The sequence below is a fragment of the Sminthopsis crassicaudata genome, chromosome 2 (genome assembly GCF_048593235.1).
Source record: "Sminthopsis crassicaudata isolate SCR6 chromosome 2, ASM4859323v1, whole genome shotgun sequence".
Classification (NCBI taxonomy): domain Eukaryota; kingdom Metazoa; phylum Chordata; class Mammalia; order Dasyuromorphia; family Dasyuridae; genus Sminthopsis; species Sminthopsis crassicaudata.
The window spans coordinates 560,652,751-560,672,766 of NC_133618.1; the positions used below are offsets into that span (position 1 = coordinate 560,652,751).

Sequence of the window (20,016 nt, forward strand, 5' to 3'; positions counted from 1 at the left end):
AAAAAAGAATAAAAAAATTAACAGTTATTTCTTTATGTTAAAAAAAAAAAAAAAACGACTCCCTTTAACTAAGAGTTTTCTTTCCATGATACTTTCTTCTATAGTAAAAATAAGCTATTCTTTACTATTTCAAGAAAGCCTAACAAAGAGAGGAAAGAATAAATAAAAAGAATGCTTGTGTTTATCTGCTACTTACTTGCACCAGGAGTGAGCAAGCCAATTGAGGCCTTCTAACTGATAATCTCGGAGCTCCAGGTTCTCTCCACCTATGTATGCTGGTTGTTTTTTTAAAGCAACAAACCTTGGTCTCTGCTTCAGGACCTATAAAGGCATAATTGTCAAAATATTCTAGAATAAAAGTGATCCAAATATGGGAAAAAATGCCTATGATTTTGTTCCCATGTTAATCATAACTTGTAAATGCTATAAATTGCAATAAAAGATGAATATGAATTTCATCAGATTTTTTTCTATCTTCATCAAGAATTTATCCAATACCTTAAAATAAAAATAAAAAAAATTCATCAAGAAATCAGGTAAAAGTCAAAACTCAGGCACTCTTTGCATTATTTAATATCCTGAATTTATACTGGTACACCAATTATATTGTAAAAGCATATCTCTTTAAGACTGCAAGTTTCCAGAGAGCAAACTTTTATAAAATGTTATATTATCACTTAGCATAGCACACTTGCTTAGCAATTACTCGTTTATTAAAAAAGTCAACAGAGCCTTGTCCTAAGACTATTCACTTAAGAATATATGGGATAAAACCAATTTTTATTCTATCTGAATAAATTTATTTATTGAAATACCAAAAAGAACCTTGCTATAACTAGGTGGGTTTCCTTGCTACACAAAGTGGTTATATAAAAGGTCATGGTGCACTTTTCTTCTGGACACGATTACAGCAAGTTTTTTACATTCTAATTGATTATAAAGCTAATGATTATTACATTATTTTATCATTTCTGGAAGAGAGAGCAACTGAATCATTCTTGACTCCTATCCTTTTCCCATTCTAAATCAACTACCATAAACTCTTTTACATCAACTTCTCTTTTACAAAATTCTTTGCATCAACTCCACTCATTCCCACTGCTATTTCTCTACAAAGATTATAGAAATAACCTCCTAATTGTTCTCTTTTTGAAGAATTTCCCTTTTACTTTTAAAGAGGATTAAACTTTTCATTGTCTTTTAACATGTTATATTCCTATTATTATGTCAATATTCTAGAGAATAAAATATGTATAATTCTGTAAATTAAATTCTATTTTCCTCCTAATCCTCTCATTTTTCGTACTTCATTCTTCAAACTGTAGAATAAATTCATTTTTATTTCATTTTCTAACAAAGTTCACTCCATCTAACTTGACCAATCTTCATTTGATTCATTTTCTATCAGAAATACATATTTTCTAAGAAAAAACAAAATTCAACAGTCACCTACCTTGCAGTCTCTTGTGGGGATGGTTTTTGAATTGTTCCTATTATGGAAACTATCAATACAGCTTTGGAATTTCTTCCCAATCAGAGCTTCATCTTCCCAACTACATTCTGCATATGGCAGTCCCATCCACTTACATAGATATTCAGGTTCATTTGACGATGATTTCCGACTGTGAGCTATTTCACACATAAAAATCTATGAGTAATTATCAGCTAAGGGAAAAAATATAACACTATCCATGTCATATATAATCAAAAGAAAACAATTACATTCTACCTAACAACATAATTATAAACATCCTTGCAAAACAAAAGCTATTCCATAAAAGTTTCAGTCACAATGAAAACCAAAAACATTGATTGACTCACCTGGAAATTCTGTATGACCAGATGCTGATTTACTGGTCTTCACAGCTAGATAAGCCAAGAAGAAAAAAAATGAGCATTAACATCTTTCTAGGAAAAAGAGAAATAATAAATGACATGCTAGAGATAACAAAATAAAAAAATTTCTGTTTTTTAAAATGTGGTCCTGACATGGCTCTTTTCAACAATGAGATGACTGAAACCAGTTCTAGTGGTCATGATGAAGAGAGCCATCGACACTCAAGAGAAAAGGACTATGGGAACTGAGTGGGGATAAAAACATAGCATTTTCACTCTTTTTGTTGTCCTCTGGCACTTTGCTTTCTTTCTCATTTTTTTTCCTTTTTGATATGATTTTTCTTGTGCAACAAAGTAATTATATAAATATGTATACATATGTTTGATTTAACATTTTTTAAAAACATTTTTAACATATATTAGATTATCTACCATCTACGGTATAAGGTGAGAAGGGGAGGGAGAAATCTGGAAAACAAGGTTTTGTAAGGGTCAGTGTTGAAAAATTATTCATGCAAATGTTGAAAATAAAAAGCTTTAATAAAAAAAAAAAAAAGTTATGGGGGGAAAAAATGTGGCCCTGAGTCATATGCTAAAAATGAATTGTTAAAGTGAATTATTACATTCTTTTAGACTATAAGGATAGCACCTATCTAATTTTGTGTAAATGTATCCCCAGGCTTATTTTAACTTAAGGCATTAATGAATAGCAGTTGATTGATGGTGGACATTGATATGGAATAATAAATAACCTCCACAACTGGAGATAACTAGAAGTTTTTCCTGGCTAAAGATAACTTAAAAATTAGAATTATGCTGACTTTAGTGATAACAAGATAAGATTTTTTAACCATTTAAAGCTCTTTCAATTTGAATTTTCAAATAAGTTTTGGTCCTTCAAATGACAAAGTAAACAGACACACACACACACACACACACACACACACATATATATATATATACCTTTTAATTTTAGAGCCAGTATGTCTTAGATATAGGTCACTTACACAGTATGTATTACATTTTAGTGTTTTGTACAGTTTAATAATTTTTATATGAAAATATACCTTTCCTAGGGGCAGGTAGGTGCTGCAGTAGATAGAGCACCAGCCTTGAATTCAGGAGGACCCGAGTTCAAATCTGGTCTCAGACACTTAACACTTCCTAGTCACTTAACCCCAGCCTCAGGAAAAAAAAAAAGAAAATATACCTTTGCTAAATAAATTTTCAAAAGATGAAAACAAAGTTAAATATTGGAACCTCAATAGCTGAGAACACAATAAAAATATCTAACCAATCAAAAGAGTGAATGTTAACATGTTCTGATATGATTCTATTTTATTTGATTTTTTTATTTAAAAAAAATAGTAATGAATATGAACAAATTAGAGAATACTTTTTAGAAATTTCAGTATACTTACCTATTACTCTCTCCACTATCTGATACTGTTTATTCAGCTCAGAGGCTAATTCTTGTTGGCAATTGAAGTATTCTACATCTTCTGGTGAAACTTTCCCTAACCTGAATGTTATAAAAATGGAAAGAACAAGTTAAATAGCAATTACATTTGTGTATAACTATTACCTAGTATAAGTCATTTATGAGACTCCTTTATACACTTTCAACTTTCAGTATATTAACTTTCAGTGCATTTTTAAAGAATCAGAAAGGTATCCACGATCACAAATTTAGAGATCATAGGATGTATAGTTCAAAGTAGCCTGATAGAATATCTAATCCAACCTTCTTGTTATTACAAAGGAGTTTAATCCATAAATTGCCTATGAACTGAAAGATAATAAATAGCACAGACATTTTATTCTGATTCTTCTGACTCCAAGACTAATATTCTTTGTATCATACCACACTGAGGCTATAATTTTACTTCAAAGCAAATCTGATATCTGATATGATGGGAAAAAATATCTTATAAAAACAAACAATCTTTTGTGTGCAGCACAACAGGTTTTATCACAATCAGCTACTTCATTGAAGCTGACTGGTCACAGAAAAAAATCTGTACTATATTCAGTTTATCTGAATAACTATAAAATTGTTTTCCCTAAATCAAATCAGTATGTAAAGAAAGAAAAATATTCTTATAAAATGTATGTGCTTTAGGAATTCATGAAATTATACTGGATTGTCAAAAATGAATGATTGTTTTTAAACTAAAGGAATGAATCCTTTCTTCCAGTAATCCCAATACAACAATAGCACAATACCTGTGGGATGAGGATACTTTTCTCCTCAGCAAATAGTCCAAAAGGAAATATACTATCCTATTTTCATAAACACAAGGACAGGGCCTTTACCTGTGATATAACTGTACATAAAAAACTCCAACATAAGGAAAACCCTCTAATCAATGCAGGTCGGGACTTACTCTCTAACAGTCTTAAGAGTTTCCTAGAGCATTAGATGAGTTGTCCACGGTCACACAGCCTATGTTTCAGAATCAACACTTCTTATCTTTCTGTCTACCCACTACATCATGCTGTTCTCATGCCCAACATAATGTTGTATTACTAGATTAAGTAGTAAATATTCTGAAAATATTACCTTAGTGGAGAAAATTTATAACACTTCTTAAGGATTCAAGACAACATGACTTAATCTAGGACTATAAATAATAAACTATAGCTCTTCTCCATTCTCATTTATATTTATATTTATATAGACTACAAAGCCAGTTAAACAAAGTCAATAAAAAGCACATTTTTAAGGTAGTGTGTTTTCTTAGGGAAAGGAGTACAGGCTAATACGTAGGGTTCCATAAACTGCTTCACAACCTGTTGATTATCCACAATCAACTCTGTGACTTCTTCAGTTCTATAAAATGCTAAACATCAGATTACTATTGGAAAATGCAGTTAACATAGATTGTATCTCAACAGAAATGCAGTTATAATTGGCTCTATTTTAAGATGAAGACATACTTCAGTTACAAGAGAGCTCCAACCCTTCCATATCAAGGCTACATAAAATTTGTTTATTCCATGAAGTAAACCATACCATTGTTTGATTTCATCCTCTTTTTTCTTAAAATTTTCCAGTTTTTTCATTCCCTTCACTTTCTGTTGCTGTAGGGATTCCTCACTCTCCCATGTGCTGTGAATATAAGACCAGCCCTTCCATTTAATCAGGTATTGAACTTCTCCCTCATCCTTTTCAGGGTCAAAATCAGCACTAGGGTTGCCATTAGCTTCAGTTGCATAAACAGTAGTGGAAGCTCCGGTGGCTGTAAGAAGGGTTTCATTAAAAATTCCATTTTAGCATGGTAGCTGTCAAATCAAACACTACAACAACTATTTAAATAGGCAGTCAGTTTTCTAAAGACTCACTTGGTAAATAACACAGAAAAAAATTTTATGACTTTGAAGAACTAGAGTTTCACTAATACTAACAAATGAAGCTATTTACTACTAAGACAAGATGACAAGTTAATGTTCTCAACTAGTTGACAATTTCCATTGAAACTTGAGAATGTATAGATTTTAAAAAAAGAAAGGAATACCTGTTGGGCTTTGGATTGGATTTCACTCCACAGAAAAGTCAAAAAAACTATAATCTTCATAATGGAATTTTAAAACAATCAAACTGGATATTTTTCAATGAATATGGAAAATAAGTCCCTATTATACATTTAACAGGTTTAACAGGTTTAATGAATACCCATTAAAGTGCTTTTATAAGACCCAGAAATTAATAACCATATATGGATTATATTATATAATCACTGAATTTTAGAGTGGAAAAAAACTTGACTTATAAGGAAATTGAGCTCCAAAGAGAACAAGTGACTTAATAGTCAGTGGTAAAGTGAATAACTAAGACTGATATATCTCAATTTCAACTACATATAAAAAAGTGCACCTCTCCTTGACACTATTTATAAGAAGCAATCTTCTTCAAGATACATACCACCTTTTTTCCCAAGTCTTGCATCCATGACCTTTTCAATTGTCTCACTATTATCATGTTGTTCTTCAACTCCTTCTCCAGTCATTTCAATGAGATCATCTGAGTCAGTTTCAAAATCATCATCTTCTTTATAACTGTATTAAGAATAAAGTTGGTTAAATTGAAAATATTTTTTCAGTTGGCCACCATTCACATATATCATGGAAAACTTAGTAATATTAAAATAAATCAGTATATTATATATAGTATACTGAAATCAACAGAGGACTTTATATACATTATTTCAATTCAGAGCATTGGTCTGTACCAAAAAGGAACAAAGAAAAAGGACTATAAAAACAAAAACATCTATAGCAGCTCTTTTTGTGGTGGCCAAGAATTAGAAATTGGGAGGATACTTATCAATTGGGGAATGGATAAATAAGTGGTGGCGTATGATTGTGGTGGCGTATGATTGTGATGGAATACTACTGTGCTATAGAAATGACAAGAGGAGTTTTTAAAATAATCATGGCAAAGATATACATGACCTAATGCAAAATTAAGTGAGAAGAACCAGATCATTGTACACAGTACTAGCAAAGTTATAATGATGATCAACTGTGAAAGATATAGCTCCTCTGATAAATATAATGATTCAAATTCATTCCAAAGTATTAGTGATAAAAAAAATAAATAAATAAAAATCCACCTCCAGAAAGAAGTAATGAATGCCTGGTGACAAATTGAAACATAATTTTCTTGCTTTTTTCCTCCATTTTTTTTTTAAGTGATATGGCTAAGATGGAAATATGCTTTACATGATTTCACATGTATAAGTTATAATTGATAGCATATTGTTGTCCTTTTCAGTAGAGGAAGGTCTGGAGGGAGAATCCATAACTTAATATTTTAAAATATTAAAAATAAGTAAAATCAGAGCATGTAGTTATTCAAAGGGGTCACTAGTTATTCATTGGATCCAAAATTTATTCTTTGTATATTAAAAGGATATATGCCTGAAGCAGAAGGCAATAAAGCTGCTTCTTAAGCAGCTATGTGATTTGTCTCATTTCTTAAGTGACTTGTGAATGTTCCCTCACTTGACACAGCAACAATTACATTATTGAAAAGATACAAAAATGCAACAATTCAACTTCCAACATTTCATTTTCAAACCAAATAGGTAGCAAAAATGCTCAAAACACAAATGTTAAAATATACACAAAAATAAAATAAAATATAAAAAATATAATATGAAAAATATGATAAGAAATAAAATAAAATATACCCAAAAATAATTAGCATTTCAGAATATGAAAGAAAAACAATGATAAACATAAGATAAACATAAAATAGTAACTCTGCTAACAGTTTAATAACAAGATTATTATTCACTGAAAGACCTAAAATAATCAAGTTTTTGGTGTTCATAAAGATTAAGACTATCCTGCCACATATTAGCAAGATATGATGCCAATGTTTTTTATATCTATTTAGATAGACAAAATAGGATATTGTAAGTAATAAAAATTCTTTTTAAAAATTTTAGCTAATGCTAAACTATAGCTACTAATGAACATCAAAAAAGAGCAAAACAAAATTCTCAGATCCTGCTTAAAATGAAATCTGATGTTCTATTCTGTATTTATATATATATATATTTTTACCCCCAAAGAAGTGGTAGAAATAAAAACAGTATTGGTTAATTTTGTTTCCTTACACTAATTTTTAGACGTAGTGAAAATTACCTTCATTTTTTAGATTGATTAAGCAAGAATACAAAGATTTATGAGTAACATAGCAATATAAAATAATCAATAAATAGCAGAGAACCTTTCATGAAAAAAAACAGAGACAGATAGAGAGAGAGAGAGTGAGAGCGAGAGCTGAATGAGGTGATACTACTATCAAAAGGAGGACTTTGATTTCGTAAGAATCCTAACAATCAAGTTAGGCCAACAGCTGGTTGACACATATACACCTTTATTCTTTTTATTCCTCTTATAAACAATATAGCACATCTGCTATGATTGGTCAATGTTACAAAAGTATTCTCTAGCCATGATCCAAGATTTTTCTCTCTAGAAAACTAATGTGATCAAATGAAAATTTCTTCTCAATAAGCATCATATTTGATTTAATTGGCCTTGACTGTATATGACTGAGTGATTATCTCCTGGGTGAAAATATACCTGACATTTTTGGCAGCTCTGCGACGAGTTTGTCTTTTTGGAGTCTCATCATCATCATCATCATCATCATCATCAGAAGAATCTTGTTTCTTTCTTCTTTTTCCACGCTGTGGCTTATGTTGCTTTTTAACACTGGTTTTAGGCACTGCTCTAAAAGGAGTTAATAATAATAATATTCATATATACAAACTTATGTATGCAAATAAAAATACTCAATTGGCACAATGTCAGTATTTTCACTAAGATTAAAAACTTCAGCATCTAGAAGTACCATGAAGAAATTTACCAATATGGCACATTGTAATAAAGAATAAGGAGGAAAAGAAGAGAGGAAAGGAAAAGTGGAAACAAGGAAGAACAAGAAAAGATTCCCAGTAGTAACCTTACTATTATTTGCTTCCAATTCCTATCCAGATGAAGATTTGAAAGAGGAAGACCTTAGACTGGATGACTGCTAAAAGCTGTGCATACTGAATTGAAAGAAGAGGAACTGTGCAGCCTTCTAAACTATATCCACTATCTTGAACACAAACTTCACAATATCCACAACAAATATGGCACAAAAAATACTTTTCAGTAATACAGAGATTGTTCTTGGGGCCTACACAATATTATTAAAAAATACCTATTTTGTAATAATATTGTGTAGGCCCCAAGAACAATCTCTTGCTTTCCATCTCCTGGCCTTTGCCTTTCCTCCCATTCTTACCCTCCCTCCCACCAAAGCTTGCTTACCTTCTCATTTCAAAAATTCACACATGCCTGTCACTTTTTATTCATGAATAATAAAAATTCTTATTACTTGTGTTTTTAATGACACCATTTTAGATATTCTAATAATCTGACTAAAATAACTCTAAGGCATTAATTAATAACTACCCTAATAACAAGGATATGTTTCATTGTTTTTTTAAAAAATAAGCAAAATTAAATATTTAAGAAAATGCATTTAACTATGGATTGCCTTTTCTTCTCCTTCCCAATCCAAGTAGTCCATCTGGAGGTTAAATAAGTGGAATCAGCATTAAAGGACCCTAACCTCATTTCTATTCCTACACTTTCCCATCTCTATCACCTTTGCAAGCAGCTCCATACCCTAAACTCAGCTTAGGCTATAACACTTAATTCTTAAACTCTGAACTAAAATCACTAAGGTAAAGAATACTCTGAATATTTCTGTGCATTTTATAAAGATAGATAGATTTTTTTTTAACTGAGGCAATTGGGGTTAAATGACTTGCCCAGGGTCACATAGTTAGGAAGTATTAAGTGTCTGATTATCAGATTTGCACTCTTGACTCAAGAGTCAGGTCCTTCTGACTTCAGGGCTGGTGCTCTATCCACTGCACCATCTAACTGCCCCATCAATTATATTTTTAAATAACTCAAGCAATAAATGTTTTATTCTTTCTCATGAGAAACAATCCCAAAGTTTACCATGTACATAGTAATCCTTTTGTTTCTGTTAAAGAACTCTATTCTAGATATTAAGTTTTCCTACCAACCAACAATGTATATAACACATGCAAACAATATGTGCTTCCAGATTCATAGATATAGAAAAGAATTCCTCACCTCCTCAAGACAGGTCGTCTGGCTTTCACTTTTTTTTGTTCTGGTTCACTCTCTGCACTGGTACCTTGCTCTTGTTCATCTTCCTCATCCTCTTCCTCAGATGCCTCTTTTTTCCATTTTTCTCTGTGATCAAGCACAAAAAAATTAAAGAATTTTTTTTTTAAACTAGGAGAATTTCAACTCAATTGATCCAAAAAAAAAAAAAAAAAAAAAAAAAAAAAAACCATAGAAAGCTAATGAAACAAGTTTTGATCTGTAGAAATTTGCTGAATAGAGAATTCAATTTAAGAAGTAATTTTGATTCTGGTTAATTTCTGTATCAATGGTTTCCTAAAATTTTATATCCTTTTTAAATTATCCTCTAAGAAAAAATAGACAAATTATTTTGTTTTTGCTTATTTGCTTATTATATTATTATTATACTACATTAAGTGTATTACATTATATATTTTATATACTAATATTACATATGTGTAATGCTATATATTAACATATTTCTCTTCTTTTTCCATGATCACTATGGTAAAACCCTTACTAGCCATTCATGAAAAAATAATTTTTGATTTTTCAAAGAATTTAATTAAGGAAATTTTCTGAACCAGAATTTAAGGTTTTCATAAACCATCTGGTGTAAACCTCTCATTTTATGTAAAAGGCCAATGGATCTGAGAGACTTGGTAAGGGTTCAAAAAAAATATGATAATAAAACTAAGAACAAAAATCTTCAAGGTTCTTAAAACACTAAAGCACTATATAAACATATAGACCAAGATCAAACACTAAATATATTATACTTTTTAATTAGTTATCAGCCATATTAGCAATATTAACTATAAAAATTATAACTGTAATAACCATAATTCTTTAGAATGTGTATGTATACAAAATGTTGATTCAATACACATATATACAAATATTACGTGTTTCATAGTATCAAAGAGTTTTTTACTATTTGACCATATATGATCCTCACAACACATATTGTGAATTAAGAGCATATAAAATATTCATTTTACAAATGAGGAAAAAGATTCAAATAGATTAAGATACTTGCTCAAAGCAATAAATTACAGAACTAAGATTACAAACAAAGTTGGTTATTTTTTTTTAATCAACAATTCAATCTTATTTCCAAAGTCTATATAACTATGTTCATATCAGTTAAATATTCTACTAGTTAAACCCTCCTATGTACAAAATCTTGTGATTTGCGAAGTGGTCAAGAATCATGCAGGAAGTCTTCCTTAATTATCTTCTAAACAGATCTTTTAAAAAATGAATGTTTTATTGACTTTTCATAAAATACTGCTGTCACTTTCCAATCCCAGACTGTCATCCCATCCCAAACCCTCCCACACTTCAATTCAGCAAAAATATGCTGGCAATTTTTGACAACATATGCCCCATTTTACACCTATTCTCTGACAACTCTGGGATTTATCATAACATTAATCAGAATTCTAAAGTATTTCAATGTGTTTTGCTCTATATTATAGAGATCATCGTATAAAGTTTTCTCTTAGTTCTGCTCATTTTTTCTGCATCATAATTCATATCTTCTACAATTTTTGAATTCTTTGAATCCATGCTATGAAGAACAATAATATTTCCCAATATTTATATACTACAATTATACAGCCGTTTCCTAAATCAATAGGTATCTATTTGAGTCTATTTTTCTTTTTTGCTAGCACAAAGTGCTGCTAAATTTTTGTACACAAGATTTTCTCCTGTTTCTGACTTCACTTGGGTTGTTTAGTAATGATATATTTAGTAATATATATTAAAATATACACACTTAAATGATTTTTTGCACAGTTCCAAAGTACCTTCCAAAATATTTGAAGCAATTCACAGATATATTATTGTTCCTATCTTGCTATACTAATCTTAACATTTAACTGCATTAATTTCAAAAGACATTAATGATTATTTTCCCACAAACTTTCTAACAATTATTTTCTTTTGTCATTTTTGTTAGAATGAAAATGATAAAGAAAAATCTCAGAAATTCTTATATTCCCATTTCTCTTATTATTAGCAATCTGGGCCATTCACATGATTGTTGTTTACAGTTTTTTTGGGTTTTTTTTTAAAGCTCTCTCTTCTTAGCCTTTAATCATTTAACTGTTAAGGAAAACCTAGATTTTCTGAGTTTTAATTTAATTTCTGAATTTTAATTTAATTAATTTAATTTAGTTCTCTTTCTAATCTTGAGTAGTATGTAGGGTACCTTACAAATCATTATGTGCCTTTAACTAGTCTGTAAGAAGAGACAGGTACAGTTTTTACCTTGACTCCCCAAAATATAGCATCATACTTGATTATTTTGATCAATCTATGATCTCATCAATGTGGATAGCTCTCTTCCAGCAGAACAGCTGGCAATCCATCTCTATCTAACTTATGTCCCTATCCGACTCTTGTCCATGTCATCCTATAAATCCTATGCATCTTCAATAAAATTCTTTGATTCTATCTTGCAACCACTTATATCCTTATATAGAAAGGTTGAAATGTTAGCTGAGAACGGACATTCTTTAAAATAGAACTCACTTTAAAATTATCAAACTCTGCATACTTTACAGTGTTTGCAAGCCTTCAAAAATGAAACTTATGTTGCTGCATAGTTCTTGCTGAGGATAGGATTAGTTCTACTGAAATAATCAACTTCCAAATAATAGTATTTCTTCTGCTACTATAGATTGTTACCTTCTCTGTAGTTTATAATCTTAGAAAGTTGTCTAGAGTACCTGATTTGTCCAATGTTATAGTGTCAGTATGCTTCAAAAATGGAACTTGACCTGAGGTCTTTCTAGTTTTAAAGTCATTTCTCTATCCATTTCACACAGTGCCTTTAATTCTTAAGGAACAAAAACCTAATTTTTATTCCCAGGATAGCTTATCAATATCCCTTATAAAATGTGGTATATACCAGCATTGAGCAGATTTACTTCACACGTAGTCTGACCAGGACAAAATAGAGGTAGTACTTGTCTCTTTCGAGACCCTGTACCTCCCTAACTACAAACTAAAAGCACATCAGCTTTTCTGGTTGTTTTATTACACCATGCCAGGCTGCCATATACAATAAATTTATAATCCACCCTTTAGGTAACATCTAATTGCTGAACTTAATGGGAAACTATTATCCAAATATAGATTAAGGAAGAACGATCGACAAGCATTATCCCATTCAGATCTTGCCTCTACAGGGAGAAGTGCATGAGTGGTTGAACACTGAGAAAGTGGTAAGAAGCTCTTCCATTCCAGTATTAAGTGAATCACAGAGAAATTAAGTTTTGTACTTTGGAAGCAAGGAAAAACCTTCTGTGCCTTGAGGCAGCCAACAGAGAAAGCATAAGCTACATGAGACCATGTGACCATGTGCTACTAAATGCCAAATCTCCCAAGGAAAAGGAATATCATTTTAAAGGTTAGCTCTGATAGTGCAATTCTTCTATCTTTGGGAAAATAGCTGAAGAATGTGAAAATTGAACCTATTCTGCGTAGGTGAAATTAAATGCTTCCAATTTTTTTTAATTTTGCTAAAACAAACAGTATAAAAGGAATTAAATCATTTATTTAAGGAAATTATAAGGAAGCATAAATTCTAACTAAAATACAATCTCAGGGGCAGATAGATGGCACAGTGGATGGAACACCAGCCCTGAAGTCAGGAGGATCTAAATTCAAATCCAGTCTCTGACATTTAATACTTCCTAGTAGTGTGTGACCAGGGCAAGTCACTTAATCCCAAATCCCTCAGCAAAAATAATAATAGTAATAATTTAATTTAAAAATACAATCTCATCACAAAGTTAAGAAGGATGTTACAAAACAGTCATAAATAATATATACTCAAAGATTCAGGGAAAGGACTATGCTCAGAAAAGAGAATAAGACTGAATTATAAATATAATTTCATTGTAGTAAATGAGAAACAGTAATCTTAATTAAAAAAATTATATATATACATATATATAGTTCAAATATAGTCTCAGAGACTTAACACTTCCTACCTATGTATGACCCTGAGCAGCAAGTCACAATCCCAATTGCCTCAAAAAAAAAAAAAATTTATTTGCTCTATATTTGCTATAACAAGACTGGTTCATTTCTATTCTTCTCAAAGTCAATTTAAATCTGTGAAAAATGACTATACTACTTATCTGGTGAGTTGAGGTGCTGTTTAAGAAAAAAAGAAATAATCATCAGATAAAACAAACTACATTTTCTCAAAATAAGAACTTGTTTATCATCTGTTCTCCCCAGATTAAGCTAAGCTACTCACAGAAGGGACTAGAGTTTGGAGCATCAATAATTTTTCTAAAAATGTATTGTACAAAAAAAAGGAAAGAAAGATAGAAAAGTTTAAGAACTACTGGACAAGCAATTATTTCCATTTAAACTTACTGTTTTTTCAGTATCCTCTGGCCTCTTCTTTTTGGGCTCCCACACTCAGAACCACTACTTGCCTTCCAGGAGGACAGTACAAAAAAAAGGAAGAAAGAGAAGAAATAAAGCAGTTAAAGTCTTTTTATTTGTAACTCTTTAGAATGACATTTTTATTTTAGTCCATATAATACCTTCACTATGAGAGACTGGCTAGAGAAAAACATAAGCATTTGCTTAATGGGGGTCATGAAAATCAAAATACAATTTTTATCTATTTCATTTATTCTCTTCCATAATAATTCCCCAGCAGTATTACTACTGAAATATTTAGAGATGCATGCCATTTTCTCTTAGCTGTTTTCCAGGAAATGGAGCAGTATAAATAACTTGAAATTTAAAAAAAAAGTATGGAAGGTCCAAAGGATTAATCTAGTATTGGTGGTATCACCAAGTATATGAGAGACTAGGATTCATTAATTTCCAAATAATTGAATGTCATTTCTTGTAACTTATATGTAAATAGTATTATGCCACAACCATTACACAAAAGAAAGCTTAAAAAGGTTAAATAATCACAAATTCTATTCTCTAGAACTGAATGGAGAGTGGCATGTCAAGCAAGAAAAAAAGCTTCAAGTCTAATGTTACCTTACAGCAGTATTACTTTATTTGATTACAGAATACCTTGGACCTTTAAATAGACAAAACATTTTATCTTACATTTCCCCCCTGATCACAGTCCACAGACTGTACAGCATGCCATAGAATACAGTATGAAATGTGAAGCTTTAAAATTCTTCCTTATCTTCTTACCTCTTCTTTAATATTAAATCTAGATGGTTCTTGTCGGCTTCGATTTGATCTCCTAACTCCATATACATCAGGATACTCTTCCCACATCTGAAAAATAAAAGACTCTTAATGGAACTGCTTTGCTCCATTTAAGTTCTTGTTTTCAGAATTTTCAGCAACTGTTCTAAAAACCACTTAGTTTTTGTAAGGGTTGTTTGTTTCATTTTGTTAAGGCTATTACTATAGCAACATTTTTAAAATATGAAAAACATTATCATCCAGTAACAAATTCAGAGACATGGGTTTATTAGCACTTCTTTTACTTTAAATATGCCGTCCAAAAAAATTAAAAAATAAAAATATGCCATCCATAGGAAAGGCACCCAAATGATACTTGTTTTTTTGTTTTTGTTTTTTATTGAGACAATTGGGATTAAGTGACTTGCCCAGGGGTCACACAACCAGGAAGTATTAAGTGTCTGAGGCCACATTTGAACTCAGGTCCTCCTGACTTCAGGACAGGTGCTCTGTCCACTGTGCCAACTAGCCACCCCTTTCCACTTACTTTTTAAAAAAGACTTCAATAAACATTCCTTAGCGTCCAACAAGTTACACAGAAAATTATATGACATTATAATGTGGATTTCCTCAACTTCAGGAATAAATTTTATTGTGTGTATGTGTATGCATGTGCACATGCATATATAAATATGTAAGTATATATAAACATACATGTATACACATACACGTACTATGTATTTGCATTCTCCTGCTAGTATATTTATTTAACTAAAAGGAATATAATAGGGCGCATAAGAGGTGAGGGAAGTCCCAGGATGACTGGGCATTTCTTTGGTATAAGGAATTCCTAATATGTAAACTCCCAAATAAAGCAAATTTCATAAGCTAATATTGATCAGAAACAGGACATGAACCTGGCTCTCTTGAGTTTATGCACTAATACTACATATCAGGGCATTATTCATAATAATAAAAATGAGAATAAAGCTCTTTAAAATTTGTAAGATACTTCAAGGAAAATATTACTGCTACTATCTAGATTCTGTTACACAAATATTAAAATGACTGCCTACTCTTTTGATACTTCCTTACTACTAAGTTAGAAAAAGATCTATTTCACTACACACCCTTAACCCAATATTCATTAATAGATAAGGAATTTAATTTAAGTGATCCTCTCTCCAATCTTCAATTTTACCTTCATATACTTCCCTCATACCTACAAAATATCAGGGCCAAGGGTGAATCTTTGTAGGTATGTCCAAAATGAATTTTTCCAGTCAAAATTTATTTCTCTTGCTGATTTCCCTTCTTTTCTAATTGACACAGCCTTTTGTTATTAACTCTTACTTCATCCTTGCAGTACACAATTCAATTCTTCTTCAAAATCTCATTTCTCTCTTCACCTCTATACTTACACTATTATCACCTGAATGCAGCTCCTACAACTTTAATGATAGTGTCCTCACTTACAGTTGTGCCTCTAGTCTCTACCTACTCAAATACATCCTTTACACTACTGTCAAACTAATTTTGCTATCCAAATTTTGTTCTTGTCTCTCTTTAGTTCCTTAGATTCAGGGATCTCTACATTCCAGCTTTATTCCACTCCTCTTCATTTCTTTGCATTTGCATTTGATTTATGCAAGCCCCTCCCCCTACTACTTTTCCTTCCTCTTATTTCTCCTACCAGTCCCATGACCCCATTACTCTTCCACTCCAAGAGCCTCCAATGATCATCCCTAATCTTGGTACACACTCTACTAGTTTTTTCCTCTCTGGCTACAAATATACTCATCATTTTTCTATCTAAAAAGTAAATTCTATCTATCAACTTATGATTAAGGACTAACTTTTGTTGCCTTAGTCTAACTTCTTTTTCCTATTGAAAAACCTTCATGGGGAAAAAAAAAGTTGGAGGTGCTGTAATCTGACCTGTGAGAATATTAAAGAGTGTTAACCCTAACTTCAAATTTTATTTCTGAGAAATAACTAAAGTTCATCCCAACACTACTTATACCTCCAAACAGACAGTCAGGACACCTACACACTAAGGGAATTCATTTTGGAAGAATTGCTATCTCCCCCAACCTACTTATTAAATGTTTTCTGCCTGCTTATGGAATCTACACATATTTCTAATATAAACTATCTAGATTCTGTTACACAAATATTAAAATGACTACCTACTCTTTTGATACTTCCTTACTACTAAGTTAGAAAAAGATCTATTTCACTACACACCCTTAACCCAATATTCATCATTATCTCCCTTAGCATTTGATATCCCAAAATTCTGAGTATAATTTTAAAGTCTAAAAAAAGGCCTACTTAGGAAATATTGAAGGTTTAATTTCAGACCACCAAAATAAAGGAAATATAATAAAGTGAGCCACACAAGTTTTTTGGTTTCTCAGTATATAAGTTATGTTTGCACTAGAATATAGTCTGTTGAGTGTGCCACAGTATTATATCTAATAAAACAATGTACCTGCCTTAATTTAAAAATACTTTGCAGCTAAAAATGCTAAGCATCTTCTAAGCCTTCAACAAATTATAATCTTTTTTGCTGGTGGTCTTGCCTTGATGCTGATGGCTATTGACTAAACAGGTTGTTGAAGGATAGGATGGTTATAACAATTTCTTAAAATATAACAACAATAAAGTTTGCCCCATCGGTTGACTTTTCCTTTTATTTGAACACATTAAAAGTTATCAAATGGCCTAATTTCCATAGTGTTGAGTCTCTGAAGAGACATTATACAGGGAAGCCAGGTGAGAGGAAGATGACAAGGAAACAGCTGGTTGATGGAGCAGTCGGAACAACCCAACATTTATCAATTAGATGTCACATCTTATATGTGAGCAGTTCATGATGCTCCAAAAAAATATAGTAATTTTAGATTAAAGATCATAATAACAGATAAAATAATAATTTAAAAGTTTGAAATATTGGGAGAATTACCAGAATGTGACTCAAAGACATAATATGAGAACATGCTTTGAAAAAAATGGCACCAACTATTGCTCAACACAGGTTTGCCAAAAACATTCAATTTGTAAAAATTTATTATCTGTGAAGTGCAATAAAACAATGTATGCCTATAAGTTGTACAGGAGTTCATTGACAAATAAATTAAAACAATAGTTAAACTTCATTAAGATCTTAAAACCAAAACCTAGTGAAATATCTGTTACATGACTATGAAGACACAATATTGCTCATATCATCTTTATTTTTCATCTTTTGATATAATCATCTTCTTTCTCCTACCTCTCATTAATAAAAGTTAATCGGCATTCTCAGTTAAGAGAAGTCATTTAGTGAAGTCATTTAACTTTGCCAGGAGTATCCTTTTTGTTATACTAAGGACATCTATATTATCTAAGTAAACCAGATAATCAATTCTCTTTTGAGCTACTACTCACATTAAGAAAAAGAGTAACATAATCATGCTTATAGTAATTATAACTTTGTTTTACAATTTCTGCTACTTCTTATTTCCCTCCCAATGTGGCCATCCTCTCATGACTCTGAAAAATTGTGACGTTCACTTAAAATCCAACCCCAAGCCCACTCTCTAGACCAGTGGTCTTTAAACTTTTTAAATAGGGGGCCAGTTCACTGTCTCCCAGACTGTGGGAGGGCTGGACTATAGTAAAAACAAAAACTCACACTCTGTCTCCGCTTCTCAGCCCATTTGCTCTAGACAACTTACACATTAATAATTACACATTATTCCCAAGCAAGAGGAGCAAGGCCCCTCCTTTCTTCAGATGGTTCTTTTAAAATAGTGTTGTCTTTCTGTCTAAATAAATAAATGCCATTAACAGTTGTATATACTTCTGGATAGAATCTAGTCTTCAACTTTTTTTCCCTACAGAAGGCCAATGTTAACTTCATTCCTCTATCAAATTTCCTTTTTCTCAGCTAGCATTGTTCTGGGTTAAATTCCTCCCTAGTTTTCTCGAGATAAACTTTTGCATTTAACATGGAGTTCTCAGCCAACTGTCAATTTGGGTAAAAGCAATAATTTTGCTTTTAATTGCACATTAACAGTGATTGGACATTTAAATCAAAAACAAAAACATTCTTCCTATCCACCAAACCTAAATTGAGTGACATAGAAAGTTAACTATCTTATCCTTCCATCCTCACAAGTTTTGTAATTACTAATTTAAAAAATTTACTAAGTCAATATTAAAGGAAGCAAATAACACAATGTTATACATAGTAAGCAAATAATAATTGAGTGTTAAATTAATCTAAAGTCTATATATCCAGAAGAAAGATGTTAACAGATCAACATGACTTTTCATCTTTCAAGTTCAAAATAACAGATTTTATCAATGGAAATGAGAGTTTGACAGTGGAAATACACCAGATTTGGACTTCATGAAAATGAGAAATACCTTTTTAACATCAGCTATACGTTCCTTCTTAGAAGCTGGCTTTTCTTTGGCTTCCGGTGGGGTTTGCTGGGATTTGGAACCTGCTGATTCACTTTCGGACTCAGTCTGACTCTCTGAAGATTCGGAACTGCTGTTTGATTCGCTGCCATGCCCACTGCCTGGCTCACTGCCCTGTTCACTTTCAGACTGGCTAGCTGAGTCTGAGCCTGATGCTTCTTCAGATGCTGAATGACTTATTGGGGGAAAAAAATTAAGGCTATGTTATGTTAATCCTATAAAGAAATCAGAAAAATGTCATTGAGGTCATTAATTATAGGAATCTTATTTTATTGATATGTTGCTTTTATTAAATACTCTTTATCAAAAACATCTTCCACACTTTTATCATTCTCCTAACACTTCTATAAAGTGGCCAATACTAGGCCTATTTTACATTGCACAGCTCCATCCCATGCTCAAAACAGCATCTGCACTTTTTGTTTGGCCATCTATGATAACATTAAATCCCATCCTTACAAGTCTTGGTTGCAAATTTAGACTAGACAGTGGTTGTGACCAATTATTTTTAAGGTTTACTTTCAAAACCTATAAAGTGAGGATAACAAAGACTTGCATTGTCTACCTCCAAAAATAGTTGAAGGAAAGGGCATTATAAATCAGAAAGTATTATTAGATTACTATATTAATCTTTACTAAATAACATCACTATATCACTATGTCATAATTTTCTATCTTACAAAATCAGAACAGCTGCTTTGCACCAGCAATCTCTTAGTCAGCAGACTATCTGAACTCACAGCACTAGTCATGAAGCATCATTTATGTAGAAAGGGGAACATCTGACAAAAGATGAATGGGGACAACACTATTTTAAACCAAAGC

General features: G+C 31.5%; 1 protein-coding gene across 13 annotated transcripts in view; it reads right to left on the reverse strand.

The window, feature by feature from the left end:
- Window positions 1-20,016, reverse strand: part of CHD2 (chromodomain helicase DNA binding protein 2) — a 181,512-nt gene that overhangs the window by 76,029 nt on the left and 85,467 nt on the right. For 9 of the 13 annotated variants that reach the window (XR_012486993.1, XR_012486994.1, XM_074295064.1 and 6 more), the window contains 11 exons: window positions 19,135-19,390; window positions 14,722-14,808; window positions 13,927-13,988; window positions 9,511-9,633; window positions 7,936-8,085; window positions 5,762-5,895; window positions 4,853-5,078; window positions 3,258-3,358; window positions 1,822-1,866; window positions 1,454-1,629; window positions 197-321 (listed from right to left, as the gene is read on the reverse strand). Coding sequence is in view for 11 of the 13 variants with exons in the window: in XM_074295064.1 (XP_074151165.1) it covers window positions 197-321; window positions 1,454-1,629; window positions 1,822-1,866; window positions 3,258-3,358; window positions 4,853-5,078; window positions 5,762-5,895; window positions 7,936-8,085; window positions 9,511-9,633; window positions 13,927-13,988; window positions 14,722-14,808; window positions 19,135-19,390 (1,485 nt within the window). In the remaining 2 variants the exon portion in view is untranslated. The remainder of the gene's footprint in view (window positions 1-196; window positions 322-1,453; window positions 1,630-1,821; window positions 1,867-3,257; window positions 3,359-4,852; window positions 5,079-5,761; window positions 5,896-7,935; window positions 8,086-9,510; window positions 9,634-13,926; window positions 13,989-14,721; window positions 14,809-19,134; window positions 19,391-20,016) is intronic. The other 4 variants (XM_074295069.1, XM_074295073.1, XM_074295068.1 and 1 more) reach the window with 2 other exon arrangements.